Source organism: Ascaphus truei, chromosome 4, assembly GCF_040206685.1.
Source record: "Ascaphus truei isolate aAscTru1 chromosome 4, aAscTru1.hap1, whole genome shotgun sequence".
Lineage (NCBI taxonomy): Eukaryota > Metazoa > Chordata > Amphibia > Anura > Ascaphidae > Ascaphus > Ascaphus truei.
The window spans coordinates 72,339,759-72,366,450 of NC_134486.1; the positions used below are offsets into that span (position 1 = coordinate 72,339,759).

The window sequence follows — 26,692 nt, forward strand, 5'->3', positions numbered from 1 at the left end:
CCGGCCCCTTTGCAATGAACAGGTTAATAATGGTTGACCAGGCATTACCGGGAACTTCTATCATAGAAGCGAATATCCTAAGGTTCATTTAAGAATTGAAATGACCGTGTTGGTATGTCATCCAAGCGTGTATGTGATTTTAATACAATGAATAAAAAAATACTATACTACATTTCTCAACAGAAAACATATATTTAATCAAATCTACTTTGTTCTGCAAAACACTTTCCTGCTGATATAAAATTATATTTGCTAAAAAATATATATATCGATGACATTGATTGTGTAATTTATTTTCATTACATTATCCTTTCGCTTGGCTCCACTTAGTTCAAACAAAGATATTGATTTTATTTCAGAGTAATATCCTGTCACATTGTGGCACCATTGTCATTTGTTGTTTCCCATGTGAGCTGATTCTAAGCATTATACTGTACAACAGACTAAAAAGCATCATATCAAGCAGCGCCTCCTGGGGACACCCGGTATCACCTGAAACCGTCGGCTATGCACAAATGTTGTAGTCTGCAGCTATCCTTTGAAAAACTAAAATCTAGAAGACTGTTGACCTATGCAGGTTATTTAGTTATTTCAAACTTTTTCTATCATGTAACAAGAAAATTCAGTACTAGAGCGTGTGTAGGAACTTAGGGATAGATCCTCACCTTACCTAATTAGGTAAGACCTCATTTTCCTCCTTATTAACGGTTATCCGTTAATGAAGAACAATAGCTACGTCAAGCAAATAGTCGTCTACTGTACCAGGCACCTTTTTCTACATGACACTGGTATTTGGAAGACTAATGTAAATGTTCTGCCTGGAGCATAGGGAGGGTGACGTAACTCGCCAAAGCACACAAGGAGAAGTGACATTGCATTTCAAGTTAGTTCTTCCGAGATTGTGACAGTAGCACTAAATCACTCAAATAGTACTCTAGGAGCACAACAATTACCTCTCAAAAAGGAAATGCCAGCCTCTTACTTCAGTCCACAAAAATCTAGGACAAATGAAAGCAGGTTACTTGCATGCAACAGCATAAATAACAGTAGGAGTCACTGGGGCATATTCTTTAAAATGCAAGAATGCTGTTTATGAGCAAAAAAACGGGGAAAAAGTTGTAACATCTCGCATATTCATCAAGTAGGTATTACATGTCCAAACGGTGCTAAAATGATTATTATTTTTTTATGAAGGCTGGAAGACTGATATGTAGAGGGAAAGGAAATGCCCCTCTCTCCTTATATACCACTGACAATAGATAACGTATTCAATTTGTGATGAGATTTATTAGATAAGACTTATATGTTGAAAAATAATCTCTGTTTCCCCCCAAACCAGGACAAAGACATGCAAATTAATTTTTTGGAAGCAATATTTCTACATATCTAATTCTTAATAAACAGATGTATCTCCAGATTGTTTTCACTACAAATTGCCTGCAATTTTTGGCGCATTTTGTATTGCAAATCTCACAGTTTAATGAATAGGCGCTGTTTTCTCCTATGCATTATTAGGCTTCGAGGTCTGAATAGAGGCCATTATCCTAAACAAAAAGGTGGAGCTGAAAATAAAAGTGTATTCAAAATAGAGCATTTATGATCTTCCCAAAAATATATGTAATTTAGGAATAACGGAATTTATGTTTTATGGCTAATAGTTCATACTTACTGTAGCAGCATAGATTGAAAAATGCTACATACTGTAGAAACACTACAAATATGTGAAAAGTGTTACCAAAAAGTTAATGTTCTCCAAATATGGTGTAAAGATGCCTTGGATAAATAAAAATATAGGCTGGTTTTTATATCAAATGCAGTACCATTATATTTTAATGCATAGCTATGGATTATGTTAAATGTAAAATATATGCAAAACAATGCATCGGGTACATATTTGAGGATAAAAGGGATATAGAAAACCCCTAAATGACATCTAAACTTTGCTTCATGTTGTGTTTTCTTATTCAGTGGTAACAATGTAGACTATTTCCTGCTGAGATTTCATTCAAGTACTGTATGCCAAATATACATACAGTATAGCTAGCAGGACAAATACTCCTATATTTCTGTATTGTTATACCTTATACTGTCAATTATTGCACAGGTACAGTATAGTCATATAACAGCTTTATTTAGCTCTCAACACAAAGGTGTGTAGTTCCACAGACATCGCAAAAAACAGCGCTATCAAATGCATTTGCATAAAAGAATTACACCAAAAAAGTGGACAATGTAATGTGGAGTTAAAAAATATAATTTATGAACGTTTTTGTTTTTTACTTTGTGCTACTTTGTAACACAAGGATTAGCTAATTTGTGTTAAATGTTCACATTTGATAAATAATTTAAAGGAATGAAAAGGAAAATAAATACGTAGTCTGTCTGCAAATTGTAGTATATTTATTTCTTTAGGCAGTTGACAACTGTCAGTGTTTTATTGTTTGTAACTCCAGGATGCGTCGGGTTAGATTTTTGTCTCAATAATGTATTTCTTACATTTCCACAAATAATATATATTTTTAAATAAAACAGTCTATTTCAGGTGATATCAGGAAAAATCACAATGTTCACATTATAGATAGATATAGATATTGAATATTATAATATTATAAATATTTATAAGATCCACAACAAGACTATATTGCATATTTTCTAAAAGAAAGAAAAAAAACTACCTCAAGGAAGAAAAACATTCTAGATAACAAACCCATCACTGGGGAAAAATAAGAAAAGAGATGCAAAGTGTAGGTTCCCAGCAAGACAACGAGTGAAGGATTAGGCAAGGGACCCTGTTTATATAGTACGATGTGTTATACATTACAGCGCTCTGAGAAGATTACATTATAAGTATAAGTCACTTTTCAATTAGTGAATGGGAATCATGAATTTGAGTAAATTCATGTAGTAGAAGGCAAACTAGATAGGCCTTTGAGATAGACTTTAGTGCTACAGAGGAAGAAAATGTTGAGTGACAAAGGGCCAGATTCAATAAACTTCGATAAGGCAACATTGTCACGAACGTGCTCACCACAAACCGGGACCGGACCGCGGGGCTGAGGTGGGGATGTGAGAACACCGACCTTAAACCACAGAGTCTGGTCCGGAGTGCGGATTCCATGGTCAAACATAGCCAGGGTCAGGATTGGAGAAAGCAGCGTGGTCGTGGAAAGCCGGGTCGATTCCAGGAAATGCTTCAGCGTAGCAGCTTCAGCATAGGCGTGTCCTCTTGAAGGGAGGCAGGAGCTGGACATCATGGAAGGCCCTGGAACCAGGGTATGCAGGTAGGCCATTGGAACCAAGAGGCTATGGTGCAGGAAAACCAGCGCTTCAGCACAGAGTGGATTCCCAAAGCAGGATAAGGATGATGAGTAACGGAGGCCTCAGGAAGCTGGGTATGCAGACAGGAACGGCCTTTGGATAGAGTAGGCTCCAAGACACAGGAAGCGATGACGCTGGGGATCCAGCGATTCAGCAAAGAGAACAAGGCAAGACAGGCCAAACAGGGATCCTTGTGGCAAACACAGACGCAACCAGAAAGGATTATGCTCAGCAAAGCAGAAAGGAAGAGGAAGTCTTTTAAAGCAGACAGGAACCAGTAGCAGGGGAGGTGGAGCTGAGGCACGGCCCCTGCGGAGGCTAGAATAGGCTGCAGTGAGTCCAGAACAGGTGATTCCAATTGCCAAGTACAGGGAAAGCTTTGCCTGGAATCTCAACATCCTTGCAAGGGTGAGTTCCAGTCAAAGCCAGGACCGGAACCCTTCAAACATCTACCACTTCACAGTGATGCATTTCTATTATTTCACTGAATTCAATAAAAATGATACATGCACTGGGGAATCATGATACAATTCTCGAATATGAGAACGATAAAGAGGCGCAAAAAAACAATATTGAGGAGCTAGTTCTGGGAGATTTCCATGATAAGAGGATCCCACGTGTTCTGCGTACCCTCTTCCCTTGACCATTGTGCCCAGAAAGTGTCTATTGTGAAGGACGCGAGATCGAGGGGATCTGATGAGCCTTCTCACTATTGTGAATTTGAGAGTGCATTACTTATCTTTTAAAGAGAATTAAACTGGAAATAGCTGTACATCACTATTGGCATATTTTAGTGCTTCCTTTTTTTTTCTCATATTCGTACATTGGATGAGGAACTGAAGCGCCTGCAAAAAAGAAGCTGCAAATTCTAGAGGAGAGAAAGAGAGAGGTGGACTTTGTACATTGTGGACAATCACGATTGGGATGACTGAGTCCCATTTTCCACTTATATTATATTCATTTTTATTTGAAATATATATATATATTTTTTTTGTGTATATATATATATACACACACACACACACAGGTAAGTATATGTGAGAGCCTATCTACATAAGTGTACAGGTGTATTGTATTGTATGTCTTTATTTATATAGTGCCATTAGTGTACATAGTGCTTCACAGTAGTAATACACGTGACAATCATATAAATAACCATGTATAAATAATAAATGTGTATGTATAGATGCAGAACTAAACAAAAAAATCTACTCGCCCCCTAGCCCCGCCCTAGTCCTGCCCCCAGCCCCGCCCCAGTCCCGCCCCTAGCCCCGCCACTAGTCGCGCCCTCAGGCCCGGTTTAAAATTTTTTTTTAATAAATTTCTAGTAAGAACAACATTCGTTTTTGACATATTACTTTATACTACAATTAGTCCTTGTTAAGTGTGTGTGTGTGTGTGTGTGTGTGTGTGTGTGTGTGTGTGTGTGTGTGTGTGTGTGTGTGTGTGTGTGTGTGTGTGTGTGTGTGTGTGTGTGTGTGTAAATGTCGTATTTACAAAAAAAAGCCAGATGTGAATGACTAGTTTCCTGCACCCCTTAACCAGTGTCTGGATGCTCCCGCTTCACAATATCTAAAGCAGCAATCTCACCTGGGATCTTACCTGATCCGCAGTCCCTCAATGTCCAGGTACCCCGATCCCCACAATGTTATATGTTGGAGGGGAGGTGTTTCCTACCTGTCTTCTGGTTTAGGGGGGATTCCGATGTCTTCCGTGTGACGCTTGAGTCAGATCTGGAAGAAAGCAGTATAGGTTATTTCGGTGAAGGTATAGGCCAGTTAAGATATATAGGGTAAATAAGATATCCAGATCCAGAGAGTGTGTCTGTGTGTGACACAGAGAGTGTGTGTGTGTGTGACACAGAGAGCGTGTGCGTGTGAGACACAGAGATTGTGTGAGACAGGGTGACAGGGTGAGACAGGGATAGACAGAGGGTGACAGGTTGAGACAGAAGGTGACAGGGTGAGACAGAGGGTGGCAGGGTGAGACAGAGGGTGACAGGGTGAGACAGAGGGTGACAGGGTGAGACAGAGGGTGACAAAGGGTGACAGGGAGACAGTGGGTGACAGGGTGAGACAGGGTGAGACAGGGTGAGACAGAAAGTGAGACAGAGGGTGACAAAGTGAGACATGGAGACAGGGTGGGTGACACTCACACACACACACACACACACACACACACACACACACACACACACACACACACACACACACACACACACACATACACACACACACACACACACACACACACACACACACACACACACACACACACTCACACACACACACACTCCCACTTACACACACACACACACACTCCCACTTACACACACACACCCCCACACACACACTCTCCCACTTACACACACACTCTCCCACTTACACACACACACACACTATCCCACTTACACACACACACACTCTCCCACTTACACACACACACTCTCCCACTTACACACACACACTCTCCCACTTACACACACACACACACGCTCCCACTTACACACACATACTCCCGCTTACACACACACATACTCTCTCCCACTTACACACACACACTCCCACACACACACTCTCTCCCAATTACACACACACTCCCACACACACACTCTCTCCCAATTACACACACACACACACTCACACACTCTCCCACTTACACACACACACTCACACACTCTCCCATTTACACACACACACACACACACACACACACACACACACACACACACACACACACACACACACACACACACACACTCACACACACACACACACACACACACACACACACACACACACACACACACACACACTCACACTCACACACACACACTCACACACTCACACACACACACACACACACACACACATACACACACACACACTCTCCCACTTACACACACACACACACACACACACACACACACACACACACACACACACACACACACACACACACACACACACACACACACACACACACACACACACACACTCTCCCACTTACACACACACACACACACACACACTCTCCCACTTACACACACACACATACACACACTCTCCCACTTACACACACACACACACACACACACACACACACACACACACACACACACACACACACACACACACACACACACACCCTCCCCTTCGCTCTGCGAGAGCGAGTGTCCGCCCTCTCAAATTCCTCACTCTTCCTCTTATCAGCGGTGCTGACAGGAGATGAAATACAGCAGTGACGGTGCTCTTATGGCTGAAGCCGGCTCACTGCAGTGGTATGCTGCATCTCCCTCCCTCCGTCCCTCCTCCACCCCCCACTTCCCTCCCTCTCTCTTACCTGCCATGAGAGTGAGGGAATCCAGCGTGGGGGGCTCCCTCCGTCCGCCTGGCCCACTATTCACATGGAGGCAGCAGCAGCAGCAACTTCCTCCAGCCACACAGCGCCGCTCCGCAGACACATCCAGCCACAATCTCCAGGCCTCTCTCCGCCTCTGGTGCCGGCAGTTGCTAGGAGATCCTTAAAGTGCAGGAGAGAGTGCCTGTATGAGCCTGCGTTGGTGCGTGGCGTAGCGTCACTGCAGTGCCTCCAAGGGATGTCTGCGGCTGGGCTATTCTTCCGGCGGCCCGCGTTGCTAGGTGACCCGCTTGATCACGTCCCGGCATCCTGAAATGAGCTGCAGCACAGCAGCAGCACTCGGCAGGGGGTTAAATGCACTCGCCCCGGGCGTGCAGATGTATAGGATTGTCGAACACTGTGTATATATATATATATATATATATATACACCTTGTACACATTTAATATGTATTTGGGATTGTTACGTAACACGGTTTCAGATGGGTATTGTGAGTTGTCTATGGGGCTTATTCATTAAACTTCGATAAGTGACTTATCGAGTGGTAAGAGCACTTTTCATGCGAGTTTGAATATGTAGCTATTCAGATTGCTCAGATAACAAGTCAAACTTGCTTGAAAATGGCTTCTTACCGATCAACAGCACTGTCGCACAGACAAACTGTGCGGTAGCTCCAAAAATGCTCAAAGTTGCATTTTTTCCCAGTAACTGCTATTCAGGTAGATTTGATATGCAGATCGCGGCTTAAACTGGCATATTCTGATGGCGATATTGGAATCGCGATGTGCATATCAAGAAGAAAAATGTATTCTTACTACATGGGATTGAAGCCAGGGGTTTCTGGAGCTGACCCTCATTAATATCACCCTAATTATGTAATCCAATGTAATTATGTAATCCTATGTAATCCAAATACATTTACAGCCAGCCTCATTACCCTAGTGGCTATCCGCTAAGGTAATAAACGGGTTAAATAGCAGTGCCCGGTTTGTTGCTGGTAGAGGGTGTGGGTGAAGCTTGTAGTTGCCCCAGGGTGGGTGGCTAGGCCTACCGGGAGGGTTGCGTGATGAGTTAACCCCTTCATTACCTTAGCGGTTACTACCGCTAAGATAATGAAAGGGTTAATCCCTCCCGCTATCCACCCGGGATGCCTAAACACCCACCTCAGCCAAATTTCACCTTCATAGTTGCACCAGAGTGGGAGATGAGGCCTCCCGGAAGGGATTAACCTCTTCCTTACGTTACCGGTTACTACCGCTAAGGTAATAAAGGGGTTAACACCTCCCGCAATGCCTAAACACCCAACCCAGGGCAACTAACCCTTTCACCCACCCCTCTACCACTAACACCACACAGGAATGAGCAAAAGTGCTCTTAGCCAAAGATGGTTAATAGCACTTTTGCCCTTTCAAATAAACAATACAGTGCAATACAATAAAATACATTACTATAAAAATCACTCTAGCCATTTCATCCATTGATTGTCACTGCGGTAATCTATACCCTCAGCGGTTACAGATTGTCACATTGTCAAGCAATGGCCACTCCCCCCCCCCCCCTCAACAGACACTGTAATGGGTAAAAAGCCTATTATCCCTACCCACCCTGTACCCACCCTTGTGAGGCATAGATAAACACATTGCCATTGCCAATCAATGGGCATCCTAAAAAAAAAACATAAAAAATAAAATACATTACAATTAATTAAAAACAAACATTTGTCAAAAAATGCATTGATTGTCACTGTGGTTACCTATGAGGCATAGATAAACACATTGACAATCAATGGGCATCCTAAATAAAAATACACTATTGTATGTCTTTATTTATATAGCGCCATAAATGTACATAGCGCTTCACAGTAGTAATACATATCATATAAATAACAAATAATATAAATAACAGATCATGGGAATAAGTGCTTCAGACATACTGTAAAAGTAACATTAAGGAAGGAGTCCCTGCTCCGAGGAGTTTACAATCTAGCAATAGTGGTAACTACATCAAAGTCACGTCAATCTGATGACAAGAATGGCCGTAACTATAACATAATCACCTTTGAAAAAGCGTGAGAAAACGCGAAACGTGCATCAGGTGACCAAACGAGCGGTGATGTCACCATGCGGAAGTGATTATGAGTAGCTGTATGCCGAGACATCAGGCTGGAACTTCGATGTGCCGTAACATCTCAGAACATCTAAATCAGCGGTCCCCAACCCCCGGGCCACGGACCGGTCCCGGTCTGTGGCCTGTTAGGAACCGGGCCGCACAGCAGGAGGTGAGGAGCCACGGGCTAAGCACAACTGTATAAATCAGCGAAACGCGTTGCTCAGTTGTTTGTCCCAGAGAGGCCACCGTAGCAGCCTGATCCAGATTGCGTTCCAGCTGTGCCCCAGAGCAGGATACCGGACGCGGTAGCAGGGACACGCCAGTGCCGCACTGGTCACGGACTACACGTTTGCAGCCTGGGACTTTCTTACATGTGAGTTTAGAGAGTTCATTTGTTATTAAAGTGTGTATTTTACCTAATACCTCTCTCTGGCCTCATCCCGAAACCATCCTCCCCGGTCCGTGGAAAAATTGTCTTCCATGAAACCAGTCCCTGGTGCTAAAAAGGTTTGGGACCACTGATCTAAATAGATGAGTATGATCTTCCTATGCATTAAGTACTGACACTGTTTGTTACAAATGTATGAAGAATGCTTCAAAGGAACAACAGATATATGTGGGCATGTCTTGTGAATATATGCAACTGATCTGAGTCCTTTAACATATGCAACTGTGCATGCTAATAATGAACATAAGGCTCAATACTTAGGCTGGCTAACGCTGGTTTTACTGGTCTCATGACATACAGTATATGTTTAAATATAAGAGACAGTGTATCTATTAAGTAGAAAGTATAGAGGCTATAATTGGATACGGTCTGTGAACCGTGCCTCAGGGAACATAAGCAAATTAAGTGTGTTCCCATAACTGCATGTATGTATGTATGTCTTTATTTATATAGCGCCATAAATGTACATAGCTCTTCACAGCAGTATACGATCATATTTACAAGTTGTATTTCAGGCATTCACATTTGTCATAGGACTGACTATGCTGATATTGTCTGGTTTATAGATAAATACCTAGTGATACTTTATAAGAACTGTATTACATAAGTGCTGCAATAATCATCAGAGGCTGTAACTGGATACGGTCTGAGAACCGTGCCTCGAGGAAATAATCCATACTTTGTGCATTCCTTAAAGTGCAGTGCAATAACAGCCAGATTGGATACTGAATTCACCAGCCTGACATCAGCATAGATATAATGAGATATTGCATCTTTATTGTCTGATTAATGATATACTACCTTTATGATCTACTTCACGGGTGAGCAAACTTTTTATGCCGAGCCCCCCTTTTCATCTATGAAATTTCTCGGGGCCCCCTGCCTGATGTAATCAAAATCATATGAAAATAAAAAACCTTTATTAAACAGTATACAATGTAAATACAAATATGTCTAAATATTTACATATTTCAACAGCTCGTGCTTGCAAAATTAGGCTGTGTCCACGCTGCCGCTGAGAGCGGTGACATCCCCAACTCTCCATGCATGAGCACAGGGTGTCCTGCATAATTTTGCAAGCACGAGCGGGGTGGGGGCATGCATCGGGGCTATTTGTGTGTGTGTGGCTGTGTGTGCGCGTGTGTGCATTGACTGCTGCTGAGCGCACTTTAAAGTAAAATTTGTTCGGCTCCCCAAGCTCCAAGCTTGGGAGAGCATACGTGCACAAAGGCAATCCTTTTTTTTTTTCCTTCTCCTCCCTGCAGAACCAACTCTTGACCAACGATCCTCATCTTGATCTGCTATGGCATTTTTGTACCAAACAAAATCTTACTGAATACCGTTTTTACACGAATTTCATACCGCGAGGTAACGACATGTCAAACCGATCAATATGGCAGTGATCTTATCGAAGCTACCTGAATAGGCCCCTATATTTTTTGATATATTGACTTTTGTCTTTAAGAATATTTAGTATTCTTCACAGATATCACCTACTTATAAATTGCAATAAGACTAATTTTAAAGTAACACTTTTATTATGTATTAAATAATTTCACATTGGTGGTGGATTCTATCTTTATCCACACGATTTCAAAGCATTTATAAACACTCAAAATTGGGATAATTCTCTAGGGCCATCAGAATGAAGTTATCTCAGAAAATTTCAGAAAAACTTTGCTAAACTTTGGAACTCAGATAGTCAGGAATTGGAAGTTTTTGTGAGAAAGCAACTTTATTTTGATTTCTCCATTGTGCCCTTGAGTGGCTGTCTTTCTGTTGGTTGTCCCAGTTGTCTGTGAGTGAGTGCTGTGGCTTGTGTGATTGTGCTGATTTGTCATTGTGTTATGTGCCTGTCTGTCTATGAGTTAGTGTAGTAGTCTGTGTGATTGATTGTGACTCCAATGTAACAGAGTTATCATCTGTTGGAAAATACATAGAAGAAGTGATTCTAGTTATAATAACATACATTTCAAATTGTGTGTTTGATCTCTTGGAGAACTTAGATTGGGAGCTTGAATTGGTTCTGAAGGAAGTTAAACAATTAACCAGTATTTGCTCAGATATTGTAAAAATAAATCTAGCTTTTTCCATAGAAAATCTAGCTTTTTTTCCATAGATCAGCAAAACAGTATCTGTGTGGAAGTCTGCCAGTACCAATTGGCCTAGATGTGCCGCTTTATAGTATTTTATAGTATTTGGGATAGCCAAGCCTCCACCATGTAGGGGCCTTTGTAAGATTTGAGAAAACGGTTTCATATGGCCCAGTGTTAACCACTATTAGTAGTATATGAAATAGCACGTGCATACCTACTGTATTTTGGCTAAAACACTCATATTGTACATACAGATTATTATTTTTGCTAACACTTTAGTTCAACCTGCGTTTCGCACGTCTTGCTATATTGAATACTATGATACACTCGGCCAACTCTGGGGTTGTTAAAGTGACAGAAGTTAACAGAAAATGGAAAGCTCTCCAGGAAGAGAGTTATCATCCTACCAGATAAGACAACCAATTGGCACGGCAGACAAGACATGCAGATCTAATAAGATTTATTGTCTTCGCAACCGGGAAAAGCTGCATGACTGCGACTGTGGCAGCCCCGGTGCCAGAAAATTATCGCTGTGGCGTAGCATGGAAGCACTGGAAGCATGGACCCCTGTAGCGATGTCCAGATCATCCAGTCCTGGCTCCGGGAGACAGTAAGAACTGCTACCTCTGTACAGGAGCATATATACAAAGCATTGCTCTATCAGAAGGCGCCTTCCAGCGTGGGAATATTTCTTACAGACTATTAATTTCAATGGGCCATAAGGTGTCTTCTGACACAGGAAGGTGTCTTATGGAATAGCACCGCTAAATATGGGTCACAGTATTTCTACCAGAGAACTGAAGCACGAAAAGGATTATAATGGTAACAGATATGGAAAATAAAAAACAATTCAACATTCTAAAGAGAAAAGAAAATTCAATATTGAGACTGTGTGCTAAAAATACTAAATAGTCATCCAGTAAAACCCCAGAAAGCAGCTAAAAGAGAGACATTTTTTCTTTGCTTACTACTTCACTTGTCTATGCTGATTACGTATATATTTTTGCATGACTGCCATTGTATCAACTCAGTGGGGCAAACCCTACCTGTACTGAAGTTGTGCGCAAGCGGGGAGACTATAGATTATGTTACAAATGCGTTATTTACATCAGTTATGCCCGTATATGAAGATTGCAGTACAGTACATGCATAGATAAGTGGAAAAAAGGTAGTGCTTCACTTTAAGTACATTTTCGCTTTACATACATGCTCCGGTCCCATTGCGTACGTTAATGTGGGGTATGCCTGTATCTAACTTCTATCCTGGGAAGACTCAAATTTGAGAGACTAAAGTTTTTTTTACTGCACAAGAAACATTTGTTTACCCAGGTTCTAACAGAATAATATTAGGAATTACATGCATATATTATAGAACATAAATTGGAAAGAAAGTAGCAACATTTACTAAACCAAAAGGATTGAAACTATTGTGCTTTTTGGAGATGTGATGACCTCTATACCAGTGATTCCCAACAGGGGGTTTGGGAACCTCTAGGGGTTCATGAGGTGTCCCCAAGGGGTTTCCCTCCCCCAAAAATGCAATGGCAGTTCTCAGGCAGTATAGAGGGTTCCTAGGCCTGTGTGGGGACTGCGCACTAAGTATGGCCCCCAACTGCACCTAATAGTGGGTGGTATAGCTGCCAATTACAACAGCTTCCAAAGTCACTCCCCACAATGCATTGCATCTACTGCAGTAAGGCATTGCGGGCCGTGACTTTGGAAGCTCCCACTATCATTGACAGCTATACCACCCTTGATGTCTGCACAGTTTGGGGCCTTATTATGGGTGTGTTCCCTCCACAATCTCAGGATAATATACTGCCTGGGATCGTCCAAATAGTTTTGTCAGCAATATTCTGATGAGTTGGCAATAATATTTATTAAATTGGGTTTCGCAAAAACAAATATTTTGTAGCAGGGAGTGCACAATGTAAAAAAAGGTTGGAAACCCCTGCTCTATACAGTATCTATATTTCTTGAATCTGCAAAGGATAGACTACATGAAAGATACCTTTATATGTGAAAATATATGACTTTATTAAACAAGACTACTATATGTTATGGAAATATTATGCTGTATGTCTACTTGTCATATAGTAAATATTTGGGAATGTGGAGGTGTGAATGTCCTACTATATGACCATGTACATTATCAAGAATATATGTATTGTATGTAGGAGTATTGCCTGTAAGTCTATTCATTTGATATATGAAAGTGTCCCTTAGAAGGTCACAGGGAGTTGGCACAAGGCTTTGAACAAGTTTCTCTCATTGCAAAGGCAGTGTCATTACCACTGGGTCGCGGTTCCTATCATGTGTCTGAGATCACAATGCTAGGACAAGTTATTCAAAAAGGATCACTTGGAGATTTTTTTCTTGAGTGAGGTTACAATGGTGACCAAGATTCACCGATTGGAAAAGAGAGGAACTAAAACGCACAGCACATCAAATGTATTTATCGTCTTAATTGGGCTCTTAGATATATAGACCCATATTTACTAAGCTGTGCTTTTCTATAAGACACCTTGCGGTGCCATAAGACACCTAACACACTATTGAAGTGAGTGTGAATGAATATGAGCCTAAGTCCTTTGGATTTCGTCCTGCCTTACATTACTAGGGCATTTACTCACAAGTAAAGGTCTCACGATCAAACATTATTGATTTAATACAAGTCCAATTACCATTCTTCAAAGCAGTGACCTTGTTTGGTAATATATACTTGTTACTATGGCCTTGGAAAAGTTTCCTGGTATTGACTTACTGTAAGATGTCAGTTAATGTACATATACAGATATTAATAGTTCATAGTATGGGTTACGTCAGAATGTTTATATACATCCATTAAGGTGATAGAAATTCAATCAATACACAAAGTTCTATTACATGTGATCCATCAAGATAGCATCTAGGATTATATACAGTTTTATATTGTATACTGGTGCCAGTATTTTCTTAACTTGCTTGCTCTGCGAGTATTTTCTACAGTAAGTAGGTTAATGGTACTTGGATGAGGGATTCATAGTAAATGATTGAAGACAGGGCTAACTCATGAGGAACGACATACTTGAGAATCAAATGAAGATTAATCCTTAAACAAAACAATAATGGGAGATGGCCTTTGCTGGCTATAATTTACCTCCAACTAGCTCTATAATTCTATTATTAGACCTTTGTTCAACCCTTAGTATAACATTGTGTCATTCCCTGAGCAATATGCAATTCTCACCCCTCCCTGGAGTTAACACAGGTCTAATTTTGCTTTCACTGACTCAAATTGCTCTTATAAACAATGCATCATTGCTACCCTCTTATAAAGATTGAATTAGTAGAGTACTGTAGCCCCACAAATCAATAGACGGTGGGGTGTTCCCCTAAGTAAACACACATTTATAATCGTCCCAAGAAGTGCCCTTCTCTTCACTAAACTTAACATTCTGAAGGCTGAAGTTGAGGTGCACCCTTTGATTACCCATTATTATTACATAAAGTGTTGAATTAATAAGGTAAAACCAAAGGCTGAGGAAGAGTTCCTACCTTTTCCCCTGAAGAGTTGTGTGTCTGGCTTGCTATGATATTTTGTAAGCACACACAAGTTCTATATGTCATACTGTATTTGTACTTATTGGATCTGCTGGTGGCCATTTTGACAAAAGCTCATACAGTATGCACGATTTTTATTTCTACACATATATGAGTACAATTAAATTACAGAGGGCGCAATCCATGTGAATCAATCGTAATCCCATGTTTGCATAACTAAATTGTTCCTGAGGGTTTGTAAAAATGAACTTCCCTGACACACGTTGCATTAATATTTGCTTACATTGGTTTGTTTTTTAACTGTTTCACTTCACAAAGCTCCACAGGCACAGTTTTATTCCCACGCACATCAAGCTACCCTTGATTGGCATTGCCAGGGACTCTCTTTCAAGCTAACTCCCATATTTCTAAGGAATAAAACTCTGCCTTTCAAAGTACCAGCCCGCCCAGGTGCAGGAACATGAAGCAACATGTTCTGTTTTCTATCATATAAAGGAATAGTCTGTGTATCAGTTTGTATGCCAGGGACTCACCCCTAAATTCCTTTGACTACCTACTTTCAGTAAGCATACAGTATATAGAGTACATGTTGTTTAGGGGTGCCTCATTGTTTAATTGCACAATGGGATAATGGTACTGTACATCAAAATCTGTTTCATGCCACTTGACCGCACTTGGGACTCAGAAAGTAAAATTGCAGAGAGCTTTAAACCTTATAAGTCTCTTCTTACAGTGTTTTGTGAACTCTCCTGTCGGTCATTAGAAATGATCACAACATACCACAAATCCACACTTCTCCAGGACCAGTACGACTGAACTTGTAATACTAGCTGGTTAACAGTACTGTATGTTAAACATTATGTTTAAGCAATTGTTGACCTGGTTACATCTACTGTAATTCCTTTTCTTTTGTGCTATCAAATTTATTGATTGTACTTTCACTGATCATTCTTTCTGTCTCTTTTCTGTCTTGCTACCATTCTGGGGATATAGAGTAAAGATGCTGGTATCAGGACTTTGGTTATGTTGGATGAGCAAGGAGGTAAGTTCAATTATCTGTAAGGAAAACTCCCATTGTCCTCACCGTATGTTTTATTCAACATTTAACTGTAAAAGTAATGCAAATCAGCAATGCTAGCTGACTCAGGCCTTCCATAACATACAGTTATTTCAAATAAAAGCTAATCAAACTGAGCTTTAACTTCAAATTCGTAAGGGTGAATTCCCTGTTGGCCGAGGTCAAAAGCAACTTTTGAGTAAAACATTCCTTACCTCCCCATCTATTTGGCCATTTCCAATGGATGGACTTTTGTGGGTCAAACAGCATGTCCTTTACTCCCAGATACTTGTCATTTTGATTGCTCTGTTTGTTACTGTATGTCAATAATGCAGATCAGATTACATAAGGTTTGGAGATATAGTTTAAAAACATAATGCACATAAGGTGATTCTAAATTGAGTACACTGATAATCTGCCTCTTTCTCAGTTTCCGCCTATGAGTAAATGGTTCATGACCTTTCATTTTTAAAGTTCTGGATAATGGCCCATATTTACTTAGCAATGCTACTGCATAAGAGACCTTCTGCTGCCAGAAGACATATTCACTTGAATGGTCTGTAAGGTACTGTCCTGCACTGGAAGGTGTCTTATGGCATAGTACCACTTAGTTAATATGGCCCAAATATCTCTAAAAGGAGCAATCCCCCCAACCTAGCATTTTTTTGTTAGCGGGTTTTCATAATGGCTTGCCAGGGTGATTTTATTTATTAAAATGTCAACGTACGTCCCATTCATTCCAAAATGGCTAAAAACAGAACCATACCTTTAATATGGTATATTAAATAATATAAATATCTTAAAACCACAAGAAATATATATATATATATATGTATATGTATATGTATATATATATATATATATATATAGGTATACAATAATGACAATTAAAACGCTGGGTTGGGGTGATTGCACATTTTAACAGTTATTAGCTAACAACACAGCCGCTTATTAATTCCTAATTCAATGGAAAATGTTTACTATTCTTTTATCGCAGTGTATACAAAATTGTTTCTTTAAGCAGTATAGCTTTTAACTAACTGAATAAAACCATATATGCATGTACAAAAGTCCCAAGGCTCCAGTCCCAGCTACCAGTTTAATAATATTGATCCTGTTTGCTAGGCACAAATTGAATTGACAGGGTTACTATGGCTTGGAACAATCAATACCAGTTATTTATCCACTTACTATACTAAGAAAGTTGAAGGCACAGCTGCTTTCCTTGCATTTATCGATAGCAGCAGGAACCTGATGCTGTGCATTATGTTAAGCCCTACAGGGGTCCCCATATAGTCCTGCTATACTCAAATCAGATTGCCCCTGTTTTCCCTTTTGTATTCAAGATTTCCCTTGTATTTACAAGCCTTGATTCATCAACTTGAAGTTTGTTATGTTTTTTTTGTTATATATCACCTTCTTTCTCGTGATATCTCAATTTGCATAAAACCAATATATGTCATTAAACAGCTACTGGCATAGAGGAATGCAGGACACTGAATTTGAACTAAGAAATGACAGCAATATCATTAGTGAACCATGTGATCGCCTTCAAAATGTGAAACCGTTTTCTTCATTTATTTTTGTTTGCTTCACTTTTTAATGTTTGTACATTACCCCCTTTGTTCACTTGGTAAAATACATTTTATTCCCGGCTCTTTTGCCAAAGTCTTACTTCAGCTTTATTAAAGGAACGTCTTTGTATGTTTGTATTCACGTATTCAGTTTGTTTGTGCTCACAGCATCCTCTTCACATTTTGTTCAGTGCTTCTTTATATACAGATGTAGCCAGAATAACTTTCACCATTGCCCGAGAAAGGCGCGAGAACGCAACCGCGGCCTCCCCCAGCAGCACAGATTAATACTGCAGTGCTGGAGTAGTAGAATGATATTGGTACAATTAAATGAACCTCTGATATTACAAGGATGACTGTGATACCTTCAAAATGCATGATATTTTAATGGTAAAGTGAAATCTTACTTCTTTTCTTTTTCTCTGTAAACCTCTTTTGATGCCAACAATTGCACATCTTGTGGTTATTTTAAGCTTGAAGCAGCAGAATGTGTTTTTTTAATAGGTGGAAAGCAAGGGGTCTCCGGAGCTGAACCGCATTAATTTCAGCCCAGGGACCCCCTGCTCCCCGAGATACCTCCATAGGGGGTGCCGGTAGCAGCTCCTCATCTTTAAAGGATCTGGCCACGTGGGCCAATAGGAAGCCGTAAGGGGTGATGTCACAACTTCCTATTGGCCCGCGTGAGCCAGGACATTTAAGTCGCCATTATGTTAGCCACACAGCCCAGCCAGAGCTGCTATCGACAGCCCCTATGGAGGTAAGTACCTCGTGAAGCAGGGGGTCCCTAGAGCCAACATGAATGCAGTCCAGTTCTGGAAACCCCCTGTTTCAAAACCTATTGTCAGAAAAAGAAAAACATTAAATAGCTTATGTACTCTCTGCAAAGGGCACAGCTCAGGAGGAAAGTATTTTTATGACAGAAAGTAATGGACTTTACATTTCCACATCAGTATGTTCTTCTGAACACGAAACACTAGCAAATGCTTGTTTGTTTTTTTTCCAACTACTTACTATGTAATACAGCTACCTTGTCCGCTGACGACTCACATGGAAATGAACAGAGATTGTCCTTTAATGAAACATATTTTTTAATTAACCTTCTGCAACCATATTAAATGGAACAGCATGATAGCCACATTACTATCCTAGATGGTAGCCATCTTTCTCTATATTGCTTTCTACTTACATACTGCTTAAAGCAGTATGTTTTGGTAAAGTAATTGAGGCGCTTCCTGCACTGCTCTTGCTTGACATGTAGTATGTCTCATCAAGGGTGACCTTAGTAATAAATAAGGTCATCAACATAAACTAGTACTGTACTGTAACTTTTAAGCATTTATTATTTTTTTGCTTAAAAAGAACTCAAAATTGTAGAACCGATGATGGGAAAGCAAGACATCAAATGACATATGGTCAATATGCTACTATTTACTACATATATACATTTTTTACATTGCCCGCACTGCTCATGGTTTTTATTTAGAACATGTACTGTACGAAAGGTGTGCGAAGATTTGGGATGGTTTTCTCTAATTTCATTCAATCGTACCAGAATGTAATCCATTTTGCTAGAGTTGGCCCCGAATTGTTCGGACATGGCAGTATGAGTAGGCCCACATACAGTAACGGTGCATGTCGACTCTTGATGCTTTTTGCAAAGCTTGCCATTTTTGTGTGGGTTTTTTGCTACAACAATTGTACATTTCGTCCTGATTCTCAAACATAGGGAAAAAAATTGCGGACATCTAATTTGTTGTTAGTATCTGATCGCAAAAGAGCAAAACACTTTCTGCTTCTTTGTACTGACAACAGCAGAAGGGAAAAAGGAGTCCTGTGAACTCTTATACAGACTCTGCTGTTAGAGGTTACAGTCACTGTGAAGCCCATTGTGACATTCTATTGTGTCTTCCAAGAAAAACACCTCCCAGTTCAAAGTCTATATATAGTAAATACTGAAAAAAAATCATTCAGACAAAAATGTGTGATACATGAAAGAATACAAAAATGGACCAACGTTTCGGTCCCAACGTGGACCGTTGACTTACATGAGTAATTTGTCAAAATATCAATTCAGTCAATATTAAGTGGAATACACCAAAAACAAGTGGGAACAACTTTAGTGCACATTATGCTCTCGTTTGCAGAGAAAAATGTCTGATCAGAATTTCCATTGTTAGAGTACATTTCTAATACATTTCCAATAATTCCCATCTTTCACTGATAATTACAGAAATGCATAACAGACCTTAGTGGCTATGCTTGATTTTGCATACAGTTTATACTAGAAAAGTTATTTTGAATATAATTTTTTTTTATTGTCAATGTATCAGCATATTCCAGATAGCTAGCAATCTGGGATATATCTGAATATAAAGTTCTTTATATTTCACGCGGCATTAAAATGTAAAAAAATGACACTGATTATCTAGGCGCATCACACAAAGTTGATAAATAACCATCTTTATGTAATACAGAAATCTCACTTATATTTCAACACTGCTTGATACAAACTCTCCTATGTACATTCTGCACAAATTGGAGGGGAAAAGCCACAAGATTTGGAGCACTGTTACGTGATGTGTAAATAATGATAAGTGCAAACAGCCATTTATTATGAATGAATACGTTTCCAAATCCAATAAGCATTACTCGGTATAAGTTTTCATATAAACGGCAGGGAAGAAAGAGAGGGAGATAGAGGAAAGATAAAAAAATAGAGCACAGAAAGATAAAATAGACATGGTATACTCCATTGTCTCGGGTAATGGAGACCATATAACATACAAGATAAAGTATTTTGCACCAAAAGATTTGAATTTGAGAGTGAAGCTGTAATATTAATGGAATGTTTATTTGCCTGCAAATATAGTTAGAAGGAAGTATAGTTCACTCTCTACATATTAGTTTACTGTTGACTAATTTTAACACATCTGCAAATGCTTCCTACTCGTTTTTGTGATGAAGCTGCATCCTGTTGCCTATTCTATACCTAGGTAGGTCTTTATTATTAACCAGCATGGAATCAATGGTCTCTGGGTGTATATGTCCACTTCAACCTTATACTAGAAAAACTCATAGTTTGGAACTCTTCAAAAATAAATGGGGTTGAGTAGAAGAGAGTGGTGCCTAAAGTGTATGGCATATATACTGTACACTACTTGATGTCCCCATTGAGGGGTCATGCTAAATACATTGTTTATCTTCCTGATTTATATAAAGCTGTTACTATTCCATCTAAGACTTCTAGCTTATTACAGTGTCACCAAAAATCACCTATTAGTGAACGGAGAAATAGAATTGGCTGTTAGGATACACAAATGCAAATGATGGCACCTTGATCTTCTACAGCACTACTTATATATCTTTGGATATTGCTAAAGGACAATTGAACAAAAATATAATGCTAAATATTTTGTTAGAAAAGTGCTCAGCACAGCAGTGTGACTCACACTGGATTTAAAGAATAGTGCACACAATAGTGGTAGCACACCTGATTATACTCACAAATCAAGCAATATATTTATATCCAAGGGGCCTATTGTAGAAGCTCCCACATGTGGCAAACCGCTTCAAAAGTGCATTTTAGAAGTGTATTGACATGCTTTGCTAGTCTGTAAGCCCTTCTCGCATGTCCAATCGATGTCTAAAAGGCTTTTCTAGAAGTGGTTTCACTCCGGGTATGCCAATCAGATCGATTTGTAAAAAGAGCCTTTAACTTGTGTAACACCCTTTCCTTCCTCCTATGGGAGATTTTGCTAATACGGGTGTTATGGTGCTAACCTGTTAGGCTTACAAGTGGCCTGAGCCTCCACGCTTGGGGAGCCTGGGGTGACGGGTGCAGCACCTCCACCTATGAGGATCCCAGCGTTGGTGGGATAAGGTATACCTGTATGGTATACCTCAAATAACCACAATACAAACAATGTATATGCAACACACTTTACTATCATCCCATAGTACGCTCGGTAACACAATATACACACAATAACTGTAACCACAGGTAATTACAATAGCAATTGTCCCCCAAAGTACTGAGGATGCACATGGCACCTAGAATCCGGTGTCCAGCAGAACAATCCATCCCAAAGATATTCCGTAGGTGAGGGCAGCTCTACCCTCCCCGTGTGGTGCGTGTGGGTATCTTCCTGGGTACTCGTGTACACCAGGGTATGCTCAGACAGGCCGAATCCATAATCCCACGATGCAGGGCCTCCGACACAATCCCCTCTCGCCTTACATCCGGTTGTACCGTGCGGCCGTTCCACCAGGCCTGGGGAATCCTCCGCTGCAGTTCCGTCTGCTCTGCTGAATCTTCCACACACTAAAGGGGGCAAGTCCCCTACTATTGGCCAGCCCCACAATACTCCACTACGGTGTAGAGAAAACTAGCTGGGGCCTATGCGAACAGGTCTGTCCTGGTCCAGGGGCTTGACTAGCTCCCCGGACACTACCTGTCACTTCGCCGGCTCTGTCAGGACTGAGCATGCCGCCTCCAGTCCGCGGAGGAAATCCTGAACGACAGGATCTCCTCTTCCTGCAGCGCCAACCTGAAGATGGCCGCTGCCTTACACACAGTCCATATGTATTTGGGTGCACGAAACACAACATGGCCGACGCAGCTCACTTAAACCCTCCTAAACTACGGGACCACTTCCAGGGAGGAGGCAAGGGAGGGTACCCTGCTACACTTGCATTTTTTTTTTAATTACAAAAAAACGCTTCTAAAATCTCTTATCTTTTTCACGCCACCTCAAGGGTGGTGAGATTACTATTGCGAGACATCCAGAGCCTGAAATTGCTTTTAAACCATGCAGTTTTTCACTTCACTTTTTATAGAAGCAGTTCAGAAGAAGCAATTTGCATTAGGGAATAGGGTTTTTTTCTCACATTTTATTCCACTACTTCAGGCCGTGCGGTTTGTCAGTGATAACTTCGGAGCTTCTAGAATAGGCCCCTGAGAGTTCTGCATTGAGAGTATACTGCAACGGCTTGGGTGACCCCTAGATCTTTAATTCGACCTGAAGCACTGCACTGTACATTGCAACTTCTCCCAAGTACTGAGTACGGTCAAATGTGTTAAAAGCCCACAGATCTATATATATTTTTTAACGAAGTGAGAAGACATCATGATGCAAAGATTTACAGCTACGCCTGAATTGGAGAAGTATCACTTCAGATCACTGCTATGAAGAAAAGTGTTATATGATAACTTGGGGCTGTGGAAAGAGTTAAGATGACAAATGATACATGGTTACAAATACAGTTACATAAGTGAACAGGGTATACATTATATACAAGACATTGCATGCAAAGTTAAAGATAATATATATTATAGGCGTATGTAACAATTACAGACCAGATTAAAATGTGAGAGAGCTTTAGTTGTAAAAGAACTTAAACTGGTGGTGGCTGTGAGAGTCTCTGGTAGGTTGTTCCAGTTTTGGGGTGCACGGTAAGAGAAGGAGCGTCTGGATACTTTGTTGAGCCTTGGGACCATGAACAGTCTTTTGGAGTCAGATCTCAGCTTGCCTAGAAAGTATTTGAAGGCAAGACAGGAAAGGTGAACTTTGCGCCTAGACTCAAGTGATGACCAATCTAGTTCTTTGAGCATTTCGCAGTGATGTGTGTTGTAGTTGCATTGAAGAACAAAACGGCATATTGAATTGTAGAGGGTGTCAAGTTTGCTATGGTGGGTTTGGGGTGCCGAGACGTATACTATGTCTCCATAGTCGATAATTGGCATTAGCATCTGCTGTGCGATACGCTTTCTGACCAGCAGGCTTAGGGAGGATTTGGTCCTGTAAAGTACACCTAGTTTCCAGTTGTAATCCAGGGGGAGCATAGAGGGAAATAGAACAAAAAAACAAGAAAACAATCTAAGTGCAGACAATTAAAAATTGGTGTATAAATTCTGCGTTCTTTCTTGGCTCATATGTGATGCCTACTTACGAGATGTAAGTCAAAATCAAGCGGTTTTGACATACAATGGTCTCTGCTAGAAGGATTTTTTCCACCAGGTATTGGGGTCTCCAACTCTCAGCTCCGCAGCAATGTGTATGTAAAAGAAATGATAACCATAGTGCAGACCAGTACAATAAAAAACTCAACTTTATATGGTTTAAAAATGAACACTTACAATAAAAACAAGTAATTCAAGCATGTATCACAATCATTGTGATCAAGGAGAGAAGAGTTTTATAAGTTTCAGGCTCACCCGCCTCCTCCGGTGTGACTTGGTGTGGACCACCACTCTCTGGGACTCTGCACCTCCAGCGGTGGACGCTTTCTTCCAGGCCTCTCTCCCCTCGTGGGCTCCCTCTCATGTGGGCCATTCAGCTTCCATTAACAGCTGCCCGCAGGCACTGTAAAGTTCTCCACTTGGATGCTGCCTCTCGGGTGGATGTTTCTGCCTCACTTGCACGCCGATGCGTCACTTCCGCTCCGTCCCGATACGTCACTTCCGGTCGCGGTTATGTGAGTATCTGTGTGTGAATCTCTCCTCTCTCCTCTCAGGATGGGTACCACTCTACGCGTTTCGCCAAAAAGGGTGCGTGGCTTCCTCAGGAGTGTCAACACTCCTGAGGAAGCCACGCACCCTTTTTGGTGAAACGCGTAGAGTGGTAGCCGTCCTGAGAGGAGAGAGGAGAGAGGAGAGATTCACACACAGATACTCACATAACCGCGACCGGAAGTGACGTATCGGGACGGAGCGGAAGTGACGCATCGGCGTGCAAGTGAGGCAGAAACATCCACCCGAGAGGCAGCATCCAAGTGGAGAACTTTACAGTGCCTGCGGGCAGCTGTTAATGGAAGCTGAACGGCCCACATGAGAGGGAGCCCACGAGGGGAGAGAGGCCTGGAAGAAAGCGTCCACCGGTGGAGGTGCAGAGTCCCAGAGAGTGGTGGTCCACACCAAGTCACACCGGAGGAGGCGGGTGAGCCTGAAACTTATAAAACTCTTCTCTCCTTGATCACAATGATTGTGATACATGCTTGAATTACTTGTTTTTATTGTAAGTGTTCATTTTTAAACCATATAAAGTTGAGTTTTTTATTGTACTGGTCTGCACTATGGTTATCATTTCTTTTACATACACATTGCTGCGGAGCTGAGAGTTGGAGACCCCAATACCTGGTGGAAAAAATCCTTCTAGCAGAGACCATTGTGTGTCAAAACCGCTTGATTTTGACTTACATCTTGTAAGTAGGCATCACATATGAGCCAAGAAAGAACGCAGAATTTATACACCAATTTTTAATTGTCTGCACTTAGATTGTTTTCTTGTTTTTTTGTTCTATTTCCCTCTATGCTCCCCTTGGATTACAACTGGAGAGTGACGATTTGTGGGACTAGTGAAACCAGTCCCCACCAGCTGGGTTTGAGCAGGGGGTCTGAACTTTATAATTATACTTGCACGCTATTTGAGCACATTATCACTGTTTTACAATCAATTGATTTGGTTAAAATACTCACTGTATAAAACAAGTGTACACTAATAGAGTTAGCGCCGTTTTGCTTTCACCTTCACGTAGCACAAGTACACCTAGTTTGGCATAGGTTTTGGATGTCAGGGTATCAATGTGCATCCTGAATATTAAGTGGGAGTAAAACCATATGCCCAGGTATTTAAAACTAGTAACAGAAGTTAGGGTGGTGTTAGCATTGGTTCTGATCTGGAGCTCAGTCACTGGAAGCTTTAAAAATGAAGTCTTGGTCCCAAATACCATTGTTACAGTCTTGTCAGTGTTTAAAAACAGTTTGTTTTGGGAAATCCAGTTTTCGAGTCGCAAAAAGTCAGACTGAAGTATGTGTTGAAGGTCGGAGAGGCTATGGCTGTGTGCATATAGGATTGTGTCATCTGCATACATGTGTATTGAAGCTTCCTTACAAGCTGTGGGAAGATCATTGATGAACACTGAGAAGAGTAGGGGGCCCAGAACAGAGCCTTGCGGGACACCACAGGTGATATCCAAGGGGTTGAAGTTAGAGCCTGAGATGGACACATGTTGGGATCTACCTGATCGGTAAGTTTAAAGCATGCTTCCCTATTCCAGAGCACTGGAGTTTGTTAAGCAGGATAGCATGATCAACAGTATCAAAAGCCTTTGCAAAATCTAGGAATATTGCACCAGTGAGTTGTCCCCGTTCTATTCCACACTGGAATCACAGAGTTTTAAGAACTCAGATTGGAAATAGTGGAGCGCAGAATCAGGGTCAGCAATTGAGTCAATTCTGTGCCAAGGGTTAAAGTTTCTAAATGTTCTAGTGAGGAGAACATTTCCTTTCTAAAAAGATGTCCAACCTTTTTTTGAACTAATCTATTGAATCTGCCATCACAGTCTCCATGGGTAATGAATTCCACATTTTAACTGCCCTTACTGTAAAGAACCCTTTCCTTTGTTTCTGGTGAAATCTCCTTTCTTCCAACCTTAAGGGGTGAGCCCTAGTCCTTTGTACTGCCCTTGGGATGAATAGTTCTTTTGAAATCTCCTTGTACTGTCCCCGAATATATTTATATATAGTTATCATATCCCCTCATTGACACCTCTTTTCTAATGTAAATAAATCTAATTTAGCTAGCCTCTCATCATAAATTAGATTGTCCATTCCCTTTATTAATTTGGTGTCTCTTCTCTACACTCTCTCTAGTTCCATAATGTCTTTTCTAAGGAGTGATGCACAATATTGTACTCTATATTCAAGGTGTGTGACTGTGAGGGGGTAACCAGACTCTCTAATAAAGGTTAAGCCCGTTTGGTTACCTCTGATCCATGTTTTGGGGTTCAAGAGTGTCAGCTCTTGAGCCAAACCGTTGTATTTGCATCATGTATAATTATGCGACGATTAGGATTTTATGTGTTTTTGCCTTTCCAGGGATGCCAGCAAGCAGGGATTGATAGGGTATTAGTTTCAAGGGGGGGGGGGTGCGGAGAAAGTGTTCTCAGAATGCGTCTAGGTAGTCAGGGTTCAGAGTTGCTGAATTACCCCAAAAATGTACCCGAGAATCATGCTTGATTCCCGGATACATATAGTCACATTGTCCAGGCAATATCTCCCCTTGAGAACGCTTGCGCGACCCAGCGCTTGGGTTCCCTGCTTCAGCACAGCCCAGAAAGGTAAATGGTGCAAAGGGATGAAAAGTATCCCTGTAACTATGAGGGGTCCCTAGGTTAAGGGGGATACCCA

General features: G+C 41.0%; 1 protein-coding gene across 2 annotated transcripts in view; it reads left to right on the forward strand.

Annotated features, from left to right (window-relative positions):
• Nucleotides 1–26,692, forward strand: part of SNAP25 (synaptosome associated protein 25) — a 135,283-nt gene that overhangs the window by 57,264 nt on the left and 51,327 nt on the right. For both annotated transcript variants that reach the window (XM_075596036.1, XM_075596034.1), the window contains exon 4: nt 15,868–15,916. In XM_075596036.1, the coding sequence (XP_075452151.1) occupies nt 15,868–15,916 (49 nt within the window). The remainder of the gene's footprint in view (nt 1–15,867; nt 15,917–26,692) is intronic.